General features: G+C 34.0%; 2 protein-coding genes across 2 annotated transcripts; one reads left to right on the top strand and one right to left on the bottom strand.

Annotated features, from left to right (window-relative positions):
• Positions 1-295: 295 nt before the first annotated feature.
• LOC116108213 (probable pectate lyase 8) lies at positions 296-4,650 on the top strand. Its single transcript, XM_031394480.1, has 6 exons — positions 296-510; positions 918-971; positions 1,650-1,718; positions 2,737-3,379; positions 3,468-3,710; positions 3,800-4,650. The coding sequence occupies exons 1-6, from the start codon at positions 407-409 to the stop codon at positions 4,022-4,024; spliced, it is 1,338 nt and encodes a 445-aa protein (XP_031250340.1). The 5' UTR covers positions 296-406; the 3' UTR covers positions 4,025-4,650.
• A 1,695-nt stretch (positions 4,651-6,345) lies between these two features.
• LOC116108226 (inosine triphosphate pyrophosphatase) lies at positions 6,346-11,294 on the bottom strand. Its single transcript, XM_031394493.1, has 8 exons — positions 11,089-11,294; positions 10,951-11,015; positions 10,799-10,862; positions 10,685-10,694; positions 8,449-8,480; positions 8,250-8,362; positions 6,708-6,784; positions 6,346-6,578 (listed from the first exon to the last, which is right to left on the bottom strand). The coding sequence occupies exons 1-8, from the start codon at positions 11,219-11,221 to the stop codon at positions 6,458-6,460; spliced, it is 615 nt and encodes a 204-aa protein (XP_031250353.1). The 5' UTR covers positions 11,222-11,294; the 3' UTR covers positions 6,346-6,457.
• Positions 11,295-16,343: the final 5,049 nt, after the last annotated feature.

The raw sequence follows: 16,343 nt of genomic DNA, 5'->3' as shown, positions 1-16,343 counted from the left end.
GATACGTAATTATATGAAATCTTGTGGGATTCGGATTTTATCCAAATAGGAATGATGGCACGGGGTTGGCACGTGAGGTTGTAGCGGTTAGTGAGGTGGTTAAAAGCGGGTGGTGTGGTTAGGGGTTAGTTTGTTTTTAAGATTAAACCTAACCTAACCACGGTAAAAAAACTGAACTCCTACAGTTACTTAACGGCGTTAATTTGAGTGAACTGTTTATTTTTTATTTGGTTACGTTAACGATGGAGTCTATAAAAAGGCCGTTTTGTTGGAGCTCGTACCTGACTCAGTACACCTCACTTCTCTTCTCTTCGCTGCTTCTCTGTTTTGTAGGAGTCTATAAAGTGTGTGTTTGGAGGGTGAGAAAGTGAGGGAAAGTAGAGAAAAAAAAAAAAAAAAAACAGCAATGGCGGTTACTCAACGTGGTGTTTGTCTTTGCTTGGCTGTTGTTCTAATGTTCTTCGTCGGAGTTCTGGCGACTGTACGGAACGATGATCTCTCTGTTTCAAGGTTTCTCTCTGCTCTGTCTGGCTCTGTTTTTGAGAGAACCAAGCATTTCTCTTTTGTTTTCTCGGTTATTACTACTAAAATTCAGCTGCATTACTCAACTTTTAGATTCCATTATATCTCTGGTTTTTTATTCCAAAATTCAGCTACAAATATTCCACATTATGTTTAGAAAAAAATTTCAATATTTTTAGATGTTCTTTTCATTCTCGTAAATTCAATGGAGTCTCTTTGCTTCACATTGACAGCTACTTGTAGACGCCATTAATGGCTGTTTTCAGTTTTCACCGACATTTTAGAGTTTCAATGCTCTCTGTCTTTCCATAGAAAGACCCTTTACAGTCTCCTTACAGTTATATTGTTTTAACTTTTCAAGCTTAAATGTATTTTTTTTCCTTTTATTTTGATAGGAAGGTGAAGACAGAGCAGTTGCAGAGCTTAACCAACTCAACAATGGCCGCCAGGTAAATAATAAAGTGACTACCATCTACCAAAGTAGATCCCAACGTTAAGGCTTTTTGTAAATTTCGATCCGTCGGTTTTGTCTCTGGAGTATTTCGTAACCGTCGGATTCGTCTTGTTTTGTCGGCTTAATAGTAAATAACGATCTCAGCCATTGAGATCTGGATCCTTAGATCTGGATCGTTTATTCCGTTATTTGTTATTGTTAGAAGTCGGTTCCTTGGGATTCATTCCTTCGTTGTTTTTATGACAGACCTAAAACCTTCCATTCTTTTCAACAAAAAAAAAAAAAAAAAAAAAAACCCTTCCATTCTTCCCACATTTCCTTAATTACCCTCACATAATTGTTCTCTATTCCTACCTCCTAAGAGGTCATTTGTGTAATTCTGGCCGACGGTTCCCCTCGCAGTTTATTTCCCTTGAAGCGCTTTTCTAACGGTTTTTATAGGATAGTGAGTGCCTCGTTCTGGAGCAGTGTACTTTTTGTCCATCTTCCTTTTGTTACAACTCGCTTCATTGGACTGACACGTGTCCCCTACCTTAAACAACCAAACATAAATGCTGGGGATCAATTAAGTAAATATATAAATAAATTTTGATGGTAGTAAATGGGTAGTTGTTAGTTATATAATGGAGATTTAAAATGTGTTACATAATTTGGTTGGTTTGGTTGTTTTCAGGAGTGAAGACGATGATGTGCATGCGCATGCCGTGAATAACCCAGAGGAAATTGCTGCGGAGGTTGAAATGTGAGTCTCTCTTTAACGCATAACCTGAAAAATCTCACTCAATTTACTGGTAATAAATAGGAAAGTGGTTGGTGTGGGCAAGGGGTAGCTCTAGTTCAGTTGAGTTGAGTTGAGGGCAGGGTACTGGAGATGGTGGTGGTGGTGGTGGTGGTGGTGGTCCTTCACTCCTTCACTTTGTTGTATTTATTATTAAACAAACTCGCAACAATATTTACTATTTCAATAATGCTCACTTTACTCTTATCCGTGCAAAGATCTTCTTTATTCTGTGATTTCTCCGAATTGCCCTTGTCGTTTTGTGTTTTTTCACTGGCTAGTGAGAAAGGAGGAATCCTCCTCCACGTTCTTCTTCTGCTTTTCATGCTGTCTCCTCAGTGACTCTCTCCAATTCCCACTGTTCACAGATCCGTGTTTAAAGTAAAATTTTCCGTCTCTTTCACGGTCTAGTACTTAAGGGTGCAACTTTAATTTCACATAAATAAGTTCTTAAAAATATTTTACTCGTGAACAAGGAAATTAACGGGTTGGTTAGATTAAGATGGAGCAAAATTGATTGTCAATGTCACTGTCAATGGTTCTTGTGTATAAATATTGCTATATTGGTATTTTATTTTATTTCACATGCGACAAGATTGTGCCATGTGTGGCTAAAGGACGAAACTTCTTTAGCTCTACTCTTTCACTAAAAATTAAAAAATATCAGAGCAACGGAAATTTAATCCGTTACACAGATCGTACCAATAAATTGACAGAAGGAATACTTCTTTTGTCATTACATGATCTTGGTAATGGCTGTCTGGAGCCAATTAGATAGCTAGAAGTCTAGTCTCTTCCACCGACACATACCACATTGGAGAACTACTTGTCTTTCATGTAGCAATCTTATCTGTACAAGACTGTAAACTGTACAGTTTTTTTTTTTTAATACGATAAAGACATTCTAACTGGTATCAATTTGTACGTATGGAGCCTCAAATTAATTTAGATCTAAAACAACAGTGCATTTGATGAATTGTAGGAGCATCCGCAACAGCACTGAGAGGAGGCAATTGGGTTACTTCTCGTGTGGGACTGGTAATCCTATTGATGACTGCTGGAGGTGTGACCCTAACTGGCAGAAGAATCGCAAACGCCTTGCGGACTGCGGCATTGGTTTTGGAAGGAATGCCATCGGTGGTCGTGATGGCCGCTTTTATGTTGTCACTGACCACACTGATGACGATCCTGTTAACCCCCGACCTGGCACTTTGAGGCATGCTGTAATCCAGGACAGACCTCTCTGGATTGTGTTCAAGAGGGACATGGTGATCACATTGAAACAGGAATTGATCATGAATAGCTTTAAGACCATTGATGGTCGTGGAGTGAATGTACACATTGCTAATGGAGGGTGCATCACCATCCAATATGTTACCAATGTCATCATTCATGGTCTCCATATTCATGATTGCAAACCCACAGGTAATGCATTGGTTAGGAGCTCCCCTAGTCACTATGGTTGGAGGACAATGGCTGATGGTGATGCCATATCCATTTTTGGGTCAAGCCATATATGGGTTGATCACAATTCACTCTCCAACTGTGCTGATGGACTTGTTGATGCTGTCATGGGTTCTACTGCAATTACCATTTCAAATAATCACTTAACCCACCACAATGAGGTTCGTAACATTTTTGGGTACATTCCAGATTAATTTAACTTAAACAGAAAGGAGGCTGATAAATCTTGTTTTATGTGGTAAAATGCAGGTAATGTTGCTGGGCCACAGTGATTCTTATACCAGAGACAAAAATATGCAAGTTACAATTGCTTACAACCATTTTGGGAAGGGACTGATTCAGAGAATGCCAAGATGTAGACATGGGTACTTCCATGTAGTGAACAATGACTATACTCACTGGGAAATGTATGCCATTGGTGGTAGTGCTAACCCCACCATTAACAGCCAGGGCAACAGATATGCTGCTCCAACTAATCCGTTTGCCAAGGAGGTATTGCCTCTCTCAACTCTATTGCCCTTTTTCTTTACAATAAACATCACAAACTCAATTTGCTGATTAAACTAAATTTGCCTCAACAGGTAACAAAGAGGGTGGACACCGAATCGAGCCAGTGGAAGAGCTGGAATTGGAGATCAGAGGGAGACCTCTTGTTGAATGGTGCCTACTTCACCCCATCTGGGGCAGGAGCCTCCGCTAGCTATGCTCGCGCCTCAAGCTTGGGAGCCAAGTCTTCCGCAATGGTTGGGTCCATGACTTCTGGTTCTGGTGCACTTTCCTGCCGCAGAGGCCGACAGTGCTCCTAGCTGTACTCAATCAATTAAATTGGCCAAAGCAAAAGGCCAACCAATATCTGTTTGATTTTTTTTCCTTTTTATAATTTTACTACTATATAGTATCATCAATCATCCCATATCCATTCTGTCAATTGTTTCTCAATCAATTATCTTCTATTACATATATTGGCAAGTGTACATTTTTTGCACATGTCATTTATATTATTCCCACCTTTTTCCTTCAAACCACGTTTGCTCAACCTCCGCCTGTTTCAACTGAAAAACAAACAGTACTATTCCAGGTGCGGAAGTGTTGCTGATATTATTCCTTCTCCCTTTTTTGCCATTTCCTCCTCCTAACTACATGTGCCCCTCTATTTGTGTCCAATCTCAATCTTGGTCTCTACATACTCTTCTTTTTTTCTTGGTCTTTTGGGTTTATAGGTTCTGAATGATTTTGTGATTTGTTGTGTCTAGTCATACAAGCAATAGTATTGAATGTCAAACTTGAGTCTTTGAAGAAAAACTTTGTTCCAAAATGATGCATAGACAATATCAGTGATGTTCCTTTACTCTTTTGAGCTTTTGTTTTTTGTTTTTACTTTTTGGTTTGTGGAATTGTGATTATTTCTATAATATGTTTCTTTATGGTAGCAGCAGCAGTTGTGATTTTTTTCATGTGCGCATCCAACACACCCACATGATATAAAGTTGTCAACTAAATAACATCATCTCCTTTTTCTTTCAAAGCTTTTATGGTCTTAGCCAAAATGATGCTATCCAATTCGCCCTTTGGAAACTTTTTTCAACCACTGTGTTTTCCATTAGGTTATTCATTCCAAAACAGTGATTTCATATTTGACTTTTGGCCTTTTCCAATTGACAGGATTAAAATTAAAATGCACACACCTACCAAACCAAACTTATTTCTCAACAACAATTAAATTTAAGGAACAAACTGGAATGATACATGATCCAACCATCAGCAGTAAATGAGGCCTAATTCTTGATGAATGAATTCACATGACATTGCATGTGTAATTGGGGCCCTTCATCATGTGAGCCATTCTTGCACCAGCAAACCGTGGGACCAGTCTCATTCCCTGCACTGCATTCACCATCTCCATCTGCATTTCTCCAAATCTCTTCTATTCTTTTCACACTAAAAATCTTCAGCCTTATAAGTAAAGTTCCATGCCTCGACAAAAGGTCTTTATGACTCTGCAGAAATATCATAGCTGTAAACAATAAACATTGCCGGCAAAAACTATTACAGGAACCTTTTTGTCAACCCAGAAATTTATTTCACTCCTGTGCTTTTACCCAGAATATTGTCAATTAATGAACATATTTTGGCTTGAAACCCTGTGTAAATTCCCAACTGTCTGATACTATGAGGCAACTGCCTAACTGTAAACAGACACCCCAATTTTCATTTTATCTCCTAACCAAAGCCTTAGCATTTTTTTGCTTAAAAATGTTTAGAAGGTGGTGCAAAAAGTGACACCTGATATTAAAAATAAACTACTATAAACATTAACACTCTAGTTTTGGTAGGGTTGGCAAATCTTTTAAACAAGGATATATCACAATCTTCTGGTTCTGGGGCATGCCATACGCAACTAAAAATGAATTCATCTGTCGTATCATTTATGAGCCACATTAATGCTTTTTTCCGATCTGTTCCTGACGCTGGAATATATTTAAGTTTGGATTAAAATTTATTTTACCAAAATCATAATGGTATTGAGATCTTTAAAAGAATGTAGAGTAATTTCAATGCTATGTCTCCGGATTATAAGGTCATTGAGATGGGGAAAATTGACAAAAATTACATTACACTTAAAAGTAGTTTAGTTTCAGCATTTAAAGCAAAGATTCGACACTTCACCCTCGTGCCCTTGTTTCAAACAAAAAACATGTAACAACACGTTTTATAAATAATATAAAATTGGGTGTGAATTGTGAAATCCAAGTGTAAAGAGCCAGTTTATTAGTGACATTTAACATGAAACTTGAGCTATTTTTGACCTAAATGTGGGAATATCTTCATGTGTATACAAATGGTAATTGATTACTTGATTTTGACTTATGTATGTAAATGCAAACAGCTAATAGTTGGAAAAATGGAACACCAGAGAACATGACACTCAAGAAAAAAAGAGGCAAGGTTCACACCAATCATCTTCAGGTTGAAATTCTGCAACTCGAAAAAGATTTTACTCTAAAATGATAACACCTTTCAATTGTAGTTACAAAGCTAACGTCAAGGTTTTCCAAACTTCTCACTCTGGAATTACATATGTATTGAAGCTGCTTGCCAAATTTCTATATGCAACCAAAGCATTAAATATTGTGAAGGTCTCCTTTCATCTATTGCCCCAATCACAACAGGATTATGGGGATAAAGAACATTTAATACTACAAGGAAATGATTTTGGCTGTCTGTCCTATAGCTTACTTTTATATAGAGGTGTCTATCTGGAAAGTATATCCTGCTTCGGCAAAGTGGGCTTTTACCATAGCAAGAGCCTTGAAACGATGTGAAATCTTATTCTTCTCTTCTTTTGGCATCTCTGCATATCTGCCAAAACAGAAAAATTGGCCAACATAAATATATCTACAGCTTCGCTTTATCCTTATGGACCATTAGCACGAAATAATGAATCACCAAGACAAAACAACAGAAATGAAAGCGGAAGAATTGACTTACGTTATCTCGTAACCATCAGGCTGAAAGATTGGATCCCAACCAAAATCATTGGGTCCTCTAGGAGGAACTATCTTTCCCTATAAATCAAACATAAATCACATTTTAGTGCTACTGATGCAAATATCAGTATTGCTAAGTACTTCAACCTACTTAAGTAACTAAACCCATAAATCAGCCATGGGTAGTGCAAAAGAAGCACTATTTCTCAACTTATTTAGCAGGAAAGATAAAACAACAGAAAGTATACTTCTTCAGTAAAACCTAACTCCTATTGTATCAATCTCCAATTAACCTTAAATCAACTAGTTAAAGCTTAAAAGCTATTGTTGAGCACTTACTTATTAACTTAAGCTTCTAGTCAAGTGATTATTTCAATAGTTTAAGAACTAGATTGACCAAGTGGTTCTGTGTTTGAATTCTTCCATTCTTTTAATCAAATTATATTTATAATTGTATTTGTGGTTGTAGCGTTTTCAAACCATGCACAAATTGCAAATAAGAAGCGTGTTAGAGCTTAAAACTTATTGTTAGGCTCTTAATTATTGGCTTAAACTTTTTGATCAAGAGGTAACCCAACACAACCAATTTGAAAATCCTAGCTCTAATTTCCATTTAAGCGTCAAAATCTAGAAATACATTGTATCAAGCTATTTCTTCCATTCGAAAACTTAGCCGAAATCTTCCCAAACTGACAGAAGGCTGAAAGATCAACCTGAGCTAAATATACAGATTCTTAGCTAGTCTGTGCAGCCTTTTTGGTTAGGAGATCGCTTATTGTTTGGTATCAACCTAGATAATCTCATCTCCTAACTAATAATTTCTTTCCTACAATCTGCTCATCTTTTTACTTATACAAAGTTTATGGTTTCTTATCAAAAAAATAAAAGTTCCTAAACAAAAATCAGAATAAATTCATAAAAAGGTGACATTCATTGTATACTTCTTAGCTTCTGGCATACCATGGGGCAAGAAACTGTTGTTACATGTATGAATGGACATAAAAGTGTCACGTTTAGGCTGAAAATTAGTTGGAAATCTAAATTCTGCAGCTTTAGCAAACTTGGGGGTAAGATATATGGTGGAAACTTACCCTACTAGAGGAACAGATAGAAAAGAAAAATACATTGAAATCTGAAATTTTGCCCAAAAAACTTGCACTTGTGATTACAGCTCATATGTATAGTTTCCTCTAATAAACTTGGTTTCAATGCAAGTCAGTAGGACAAACATTATTTTAGTTCTAATTAACTAGTTTAACAAGCAAGCCGACTTATAGAACCAAACCTTATAAAATCAAAACCTAGAAGACTGAACCTATTAAGGCCTTGGAAAATTCCTTAGATACCTTTTAATTGGTAGATACCTCAAAAACAAATCATACAAATTGAAAAAAAAAAAAATTCAAAACTTAATTTAGTGGGGCCAAACATTATTTTAGGATAGCACTTCAGAAAAGAAGTATTACTCTTACAAGCATGTATCCAAACACACACATAAATGTTGCTTTGAAAACAGCCAAAAAAAAAACTCATAAAAGCCTACCGGAGTTTTTCCTAGGAATGTAATAGGCTCAACATTGGGTCCAAGAGCAAAAGCAAATCCACACAATGCATAAGCTGATTTATCTTCATATGCCATCAACAAGTTGTTCAAACCTAGAATACGTGATATACACAGAGGTTTAACCAAATCATTGAAAAAAATATGAGAAGGAAGAAAATAAAACAACGCTAGTGACAACCTTCATGACCAATCTTCTGCAGGAACCACTTGCTGCATCATTTAAAAATAAGATTAAACCAAGCAATACTGTTTTATTAGAAAGATGAAAATGAGTGACCTAGATGGAAGTATTAAATGTTGAAGAAAGTTAGACAGGGGCAAAAAGGGTATAGCAATCCCCGTACATTTTCCGTCTACACTTAATATATAGGCTTTGTCAGAAGGTAGCACTTCACTCAAAGCCAATAAATGTGATCCATATATAACATACCATATTCTACCAAAAAAATTGATCCACAAAACAAAATTTGTGATAATGAGAAATAAATCAAGATTAAGTATCAGTCTATATTTTATTTCATTTCATTTTACATTTGGATGAATACAAAGGAGATATAAGGGATTATAAATTAGCAAAGTATATGTACAATAACCTTTTAAGGAAAGAAAAAAGATATTATAAAAGAATATGACTAGCTATAATTAGTGGCAAGAAAACATATTTTCTAACTTTTAGTTATTATCTTTGTTTATTACAAGAAGAAAAAAAGAAAAGAACTGAAAAGAGAAGAAAAAGAATTATCTCATCGTTAAAAGGAGAAGGAAGCATTGAAGAAAAAGGTACAGAATAGGTAGATTCCTACCACAACCTAGAGAGAACTTAAAACTCAAGCATCGAAAAGATCTTTCCGTCAAAAACGTCCTTAAAGCACAAACATGGCACAACTATGAAACTTAGCATTAAAACCTTGCTGATTCATCGAGATCATGTAACTATAAAAGTTAATGATCTAAGGATCTAATGAATATTAGCAAAAAAAAAAAAAAAAATCCAATAAATTTTGAAAAAGTTATGTTCCACAAATCTGTTCTTTCTCTGGCAAACCAATTTGACACAGGGGTACTGGATATACATTGTCTATGGGGGAACTGGCTAATCAAAATAAGAACATCTCAAAAGAATTATGACATCACAGTATAATTGTTTACAATCACAATCTAAGTTATTAATAATGCATCAAGAAAAGCAAAAGCAATTGCAGATCATTATTCTTCCTTCAAGCATTCTAACACATAATTCCAACTTCTGCTATTCAGCAGCCCAAGATAACTACTGAATTGTTGTGGCACTTTTGAGGACCAGAGAAGAGAAGTAAGACAAAATGATGAAAATAATCACAATTATGGATCATATAAGGAATTTTAGGAGAGAAAACCTTTTGTTCTGTGCCAATCTATAGTTAAGTTTACAATTAATTCCACGAGAAAGCAGAATCAAACATGCTTTCTTAGAGATGGAGAGAACATAAAGACCAAAAGAGATAATAGAAGTAGCAAATTCAACCATAAAAAATCCAAAGAAAAATATATGCCACCACGTTAGTGTAAGCATTATGTCTTCTACGTGCTAGAATAGTAGTATTCAATCAGATAGTTAGGCTCCAGGTTATTGGTAAGTTGCTCTAACAACAAGGACTCCCATCTATTGTAAGCCATAGAACCATTAGGAATTGTTCTTGCATCCATGTTGACAAAACCTAATTGCACCCAATTTGGGGACGACAATACTAAAACGTAAAAATCAAATTTGATAAAAATCAAAAGAGCTTTTCCCTTATCCCCTACGGCCTTATAGAAGACCATAGAAATTCTCCCTTATAAATTTCTAATATGAATCCACTAAAATCTACCTTTAAAATTTTAAACATTCACCACAAAATGTGTACAAGATTTTTTTTAGAGTTAATTTATATCACCACAAGCAAATTAATACAATATCTCAGAACATCATAGTGCATAACATGAGAAAATAAATTTGCTCGTTTATTTCAGCATTCATAAAGTCAGGAGAGTTTTCGCTACAAAAAAAAAAAAAATTCTTTACAGAGTTGAGATACAAATATCATAGTTGAAATTAAATACTGCAGATTTATTGTCGAGATATTAATAGCCAATTTAAACTAGTAAACATTCATACTATTCATCCAAACTTCATTTGCCAGCACATAAAAATTTCCCCTTAAAATTGAAAAAAATATATATATACATTTTCCAATTTATACTAATTGAAAGAAATGGTTTATAAGCATCAACCACACCCATTTTTAATCAATTTGAGCTGATTTTATTTCCATGATTGTGATCCTATTATAATGCCAAAATCCCTCAATTGAAGTAAATACAAAAACTTGAATAAAGAGAGTAAAAACAGAAGATCACCTCAAGAGTAGGACAAGAATAAAATACAAACTTACATGTAAGGCCCTGCAAAAAGAAACTAAGAGGAATGTCATTTGACAATTAAAAAAGCTTGCGACCTTGCGTGGTTGTGTGCAGAGCATAAATTAAAAGACAAAAAGAAGACATACCGGGAAGACCCTTTAAGGCATTGAAGCAGAGGCAAGTATCTTCCACCAGCACCGGCCCATTCACCTGCTCATTCATTCAATAAAAGAACTAACTTTTTACTCTGCTACGAACGTATAAAATAATAGGGATATTGTTATGCATAAAATAGTACCTGAATAGCAGCCAAACGAGCCTTCTCTTTGGAGATATCTTCAGGTTCGCCTTGCAATTCAGGCACTGTAAAACAAATAACATAATTAATTAGAGAAAGCGAGACAATATGTTTAAAATAACAGAGAGTGTTCGTTACAGTCAAGCTTGAGCGACTGGAAGGGAATGGACTGGCCCAAGATGGCTTTGACTTCCTCAAGCTTCTTGGCATTCCCTGTCACGAAAGTGACCGGCCGTGAAATTACAATTCCTGGTGCTCTTGCCGCCGCCATTGGGTTCCGTAGTCAAGCGTGGGAGAGCTGCCAATTCCAAGTTGCAGCGACTGTTTGGGATTCCTAAGCAAAGGTTTGGTTAACACTCGATAAAAATATTGGCAGCTGCAATGGTTTTATGTGAATCTTTTATTTTTAAAAGTATATTAGAAAATGAAAATAAAAAAAAAATAAAAAATTGGAAAATATATTTTATTTGTAATAAAATTGTATTTTCTTATTAGAAGTATGAAATGTTGTAATTATTTTTTATTTCTTTTCTTTTCTCTGTTTCTTATCAATGATGTTGAATGCTTTTAAGTCAATAATTCATATCTAGAAAAATAAGAAGGGAATATTTAGACTTGATTAGGCTTTTTGGAAACTTTTCGAGTTTCTTACTATAATTTAGCATCACAATGTCCTTACCTTTCAACCACCCTTGAATGATTGGATGAAATGATAAGGACTCTTGAGTGTATTACTTAAGAAATCTTAAATTCGATTTTTCTCGATTGCTANGGGTGTTTGTCTGAGCTTATGAAAATTAGCTTATAAGCAACAATTGCTTATAAGCTAAAATTAACTTATAAGCACTTGAAATTTTAAGCAATTACGTGTTTGGTTAAAGTACTTATAAGTGACTGATAAGTAATTGACGTGTTTGGTAAAATGTGGCTTATAAGTATATTTTATTATAAAATTACTAAAAAATATACTACATTAAACAATGTCATACTATGGAATTTTAAAATTAAATAAGGATAATATAGTAATATACTTGGTCAAACTAGCTTATAAGCAAAGTGCTTATAAGCCCAAAAAAAAAAAGTACCTCCCCTCCAACTTATTTTTTTTAGCTTATAAGCTCAACTTATAAGCTCAAAAAAATTATAAACAAACATGTCAGTTTAATTTTACAGCTTATAAAAAGTAAGTTTGATCAGCTTATAAGCTTAGACAAATACCTCCTTAGTGCAAGTACACGGTGGAATGGGAGTCTACAGTCCATTTCACCGTTTTAAGGAGCAAAGTAAACAATGGCGTAAGTTTCTAAACTCGGACTCTTTGTTGCTTAAAAGAATATTACTATGAATTGAAACTGCAATGGCCAAGAATTGCTCCATCTCATTTATTTGTTTCGATATATATAATTAAAATATTATTCATTAAGAAAGTATATGATTTCAGAACAATACTTGATTGAGCCGACATCCCCTAGACCAAACCATTTATAAGTGGACTGGGCCATCCGGGCTTATAAATTTCAACAATTTGGTTGTATATCAAAAGTGCTTATAATATTTTAAATAAGCTATTACATAACTTATCCCATAAATTATTTTTGAGTTTATTTAAAGTGCTGATTTTTTTTTTAATTATTCTATTTTAGATATTTTCTTGTTTATTAAAAATCCTCTTTAGTAAATTAATATATAAACTCTTCTTTGATAACCGGTATCAAATGGACCCTAAACCAAATGTGAAGAACTTGGGCCAACCTGTTAAAGGAAAATTGAACAACCACTCCAATTGACTAGTCATTATTTAGATTTGATAGTCTTATGTCAGCAGCCATCCTAGGCCTTTATTTTGTGGTGAGTGATTTGATATTTAAAAATATTGGTGATGTCAGTATTCAATTTTCATTCTGCTCAACCTTGGATCACTTTCAAAAACTCAGCTTCCCTTTTAAAAATTTATTCCACGCGATTGCCTTCATAGTAAGCCCCAACACCTCCTCCTTCTCACCAATTATTTTCTACTTTAACAAAATAATTCATCTTCGATTCATACGAACATAAATCTAAAGTGAAACATTTCTTATATGAATATTGATAAATAAATATATGATGGAATTTTATAGTTTATTGTCTTTGTAATATCAAATGCTTTCACTATTGTTGAAACCTTTTATATATCAAAAACTTCTTAGAAATATTAAAAACTCTTTGATATGAATACTGAAAACTTTTCAATAATGGAATATTCACTACATATTATGTGATTTTATAGGTAAGGGTGTGCAAAACACACCTGGACTCGAAATCCGACCTAGACTAAACCGACTCTTAACATATTGGTTCCATTCCAGTTATATGAGTATAAAAATGCAGAATTGAATATTTTGCAGTTCGGTTTGGAGTACATCAAACAAAACCGAACTCAACCTTGACCTCAACCACCCGATGACTTGGGTTACAAGGTAAATAAACAAATGATAAAATATGTAGGAAAATAATTGATACGGGGCTTATGATAATTAGTAGACAATCAAAGGGCTGGAAATGAGAGGTAACAATGAGGTTGCTCCTCTTCTGATCTAATCCTCCTCTTAAAAATAAAATAAAGAAAGGTGAGAAATGGGCTTTGGTTGGGCTTGTGACGGAAACAAAAACGTGTGTAGATTCCATTGGGGAAATTCCCAAGGCCACGACCCTTAAAGCAGGGGGCTCTGTAGCCAACTGCGCCGTTTGCCTTTTTTTTTTTTTTTTTTTTTTTTTAATTTGGCCCTTTATGTTTATGGTCCTAAAGTTCTACTCTAATTAAATATTAAATATTAGTTATTAAATAAAAAGAGGGATTTGTTTGTGTTTGGTTAGGGGAAATTAGTGTTTCAGAAAAGATGGATTCTTAAAGACACGTGATATGGCCTCAAAATCAGGGATGTGTTGTGGGTAAAGTTCCACTTCAGTCCAAAAGTCTTCAATATTAATTATTTCTCACTTACCTTATTTTGTTTGTTTGTTTCTTTTGATGATTGACCCATTTGACCTCTCTCACTCTCTCTCTCTCTTTGTCATTTGATTTCTTCATCTTGAGCTTCCTGTAATACTTTTTTTTTTTATTTATTTATTTATGAGGGGTGTTCAGATTGACTTATGTGCATTTCATTATACTCTATATAAACCTCCTGTGTTATTTCATTTTTAAATCACCAAAACCAGTCTCCCTAATTGCAAACTGGGCTATGGCTAAATCTAAACCTGCTTATTCTTATTCTTATAGCAAACTAGTAGTAGAAATTCATAATCTTGACCAGTCCAATGGAATGGACCCCAATTGAATTGAATGTTGTTGCTGACTCACATATAATTAATGTAAGATGCTCCTCTTTTTTTAATACAGGTATTTTCCTTAAAGTCTTAATTCTTCAGAGATTGTATTCACAAATTATATCAACATTTTAAAAACTTTTGGACTATGCTTTGTAAACATATTTAAATAAAATAAAATGCCATTGGATCTAATGGCGATCTGCGCCTTAATGACCTATTTCTCTTCTTTCGAAGGATGCTCTTATACTTACTTAATTGTCAGCTGTCACTTATATTTTATCAAATCATATGCTACCCATACCCCCTTTTGTTAGTGCGGGCTTTGACGCGTTTACATTACAAGTAAATTTTAGGCTTTGTATTTTATTTTTTATTTTTATTTTTTAGTAAAATCGATGTGTTTGGTTCAAACCATTTTAATATCATCTATTATATTTGTGGTTTTCTTAAAATATTGAGTTTGTAGAATGTTCAATGAGTTTCAAATATGAATTGAGGTGTACGTAAATTGATTGATACTCTGATTAAAAAAAAAAAAAATTCACGTGTTTGATTTTTAGTAATAATTATCCGATTAGTTTTGGAAATACGATTCTAATCTTGTGTGTTTGACTTTTCTATAGTGAGCATCTTTTAGTTTCGAAAATATCATCAATGCAACATTCATATTTATCAATAAAACCTTCAAAAAATATATTAATCTCTTAATATTGTTAACAATTTTTTTTGTTAGATTCATTTAATTTGGGTGAATAGTAAAAACGCCATTTTTTTCAAACTTAAATACAATAACCTAATAGTTCGTAAAAAATAGGGGTTAAGGTCGTAATTTCGAAGCTAACAAGTGCTTACTATAAAAACTTGCGAATACTCGTTAAAAAAGGTCAAACATACAAGATTCACATTTTAAAACCCAAATTAAAAAGGAATTTTATTAATATTGATTATTCATACTAGAAATGTAATGTATAGGTTTAAATAATAAGGCAGGCCTTAGGGCGCATGGCATTTGGTGGTTGCGGAAACAGCAATCCACGATCACATTTTGTGATGATAATTTTGCATTTACGAGAGTCAGACTTGTAATGCAGGCAAAACACACGCATTATGTTTAACTAAAATCACTCAGAGATGGTCTAATATCTTGCTGCCATACATCATCATATCTTTATTCTTCAAATCATGCCTCTGGTTTTACTCTCTTATCTCTTCGTCTTTATCGTTTTAAATACTAGAAAACTCTCCTTACTTTTAACACATATTGTCAAATTCGTTACCTAAAACTTAAATGACAAAAATACTCCTAAACAGTAATATTAAAAAAAAAAAATCCTTAAACCTATTATATAAATTGCATAGTTAAAAAAATAATTTATTAAAACATTACTATCTAAAGCTGTAATTAATGGATTTTACAAACTACAATTTCCTAGTCTTTGAAGTAGGGGTAGGCAGGTTTAGGTACTTGCCAAAATTCAAAAGAATTAGAATCGGAATCGGCCGATTCCTTGGATTTGGAACCGAAATCTGAAACATAGATTCCGATTCTGGTTACCCAGATTAATTTAATTACCCCCTATATTTAAAAAAAATGACAAATAAACCTTCTAAAAATTAAATAAATACACCCCCAATAATTTACAAAAGTTACAATTTAGTCTGGGTACCCGGATCTCGATTCCGGTTTAGGCCAGTTCTTTTGCAAACCCATACTTTGAGGTGGCAAATATAAACCCAATTGACCGAAACCTCCTTAGGAAAATGTAGTTAAGTCTCAAATTTATCCAAAATATATATTTAATATTAGTTTGACTTTGGATTGATAAAGGCACAAAAAATTGAAGACATTGAATGAAAAGTAAGATGAAATTTAGTTAGGTAGTGGAAGTAGGTTGTGTGCACAAAACTGAATACGGTCTCAACGAAAGCAAGTAAAGTGTACAATATTAAGAAGAAGACAAGATGAACAGTCACGCACTTCGCAAAACTTTCTCTCTATTTAAAGCCATTAAATTTCTCTCATTCATTCCTTAACCTATTAATGGGTTCTCTGGTGAAATCCTTTACTCATTCATTTTGTTTCA

This window comes from Pistacia vera, unplaced genomic scaffold (genome assembly GCF_008641045.1).
Source record: "Pistacia vera cultivar Batoury unplaced genomic scaffold, PisVer_v2 Contig557, whole genome shotgun sequence".
In the NCBI taxonomy this organism is placed as follows: domain Eukaryota; kingdom Viridiplantae; phylum Streptophyta; class Magnoliopsida; order Sapindales; family Anacardiaceae; genus Pistacia; species Pistacia vera.
The sequence above is the reverse complement of the archived record's forward strand: the minus strand, read 5'-3'. Positions and strand labels throughout refer to the sequence as shown.

Excerpts from the sequence above, each read along its gene's own strand:
- LOC116108213 (XM_031394480.1), top strand. The coding sequence starts at position 407 with ATGGCGGTTACTCAACGTGGTGTTTGTCTTTGCTTGGCTGTTGTTCTA. Across the intron at positions 511-917 it reads GATGATCTCTCTGTTTCAAG|GAAGGTGAAGACAGAGCAGT; the intron begins GTTTCTCTCTGC and ends TTATTTTGATAG. Across the intron at positions 1,719-2,736 it reads ATTGCTGCGGAGGTTGAAAT|GAGCATCCGCAACAGCACTG; the intron begins GTGAGTCTCTCT and ends GATGAATTGTAG.
- LOC116108226 (XM_031394493.1), bottom strand. The coding sequence starts at position 11,221 with ATGGCGGCGGCAAGAGCACCAGGAATTGTAATTTCACGGCCGGTCACT. Across the intron at positions 6,785-8,249 it reads CATTCCTAGGAAAAACTCCG|GGAAAGATAGTTCCTCCTAG; the intron begins GTAGGCTTTTAT and ends TTTGATTTATAG. Across the intron at positions 6,579-6,707 it reads CCTGATGGTTACGAGATAAC|ATATGCAGAGATGCCAAAAG; the intron begins GTAAGTCAATTC and ends CTGTTTTGGCAG.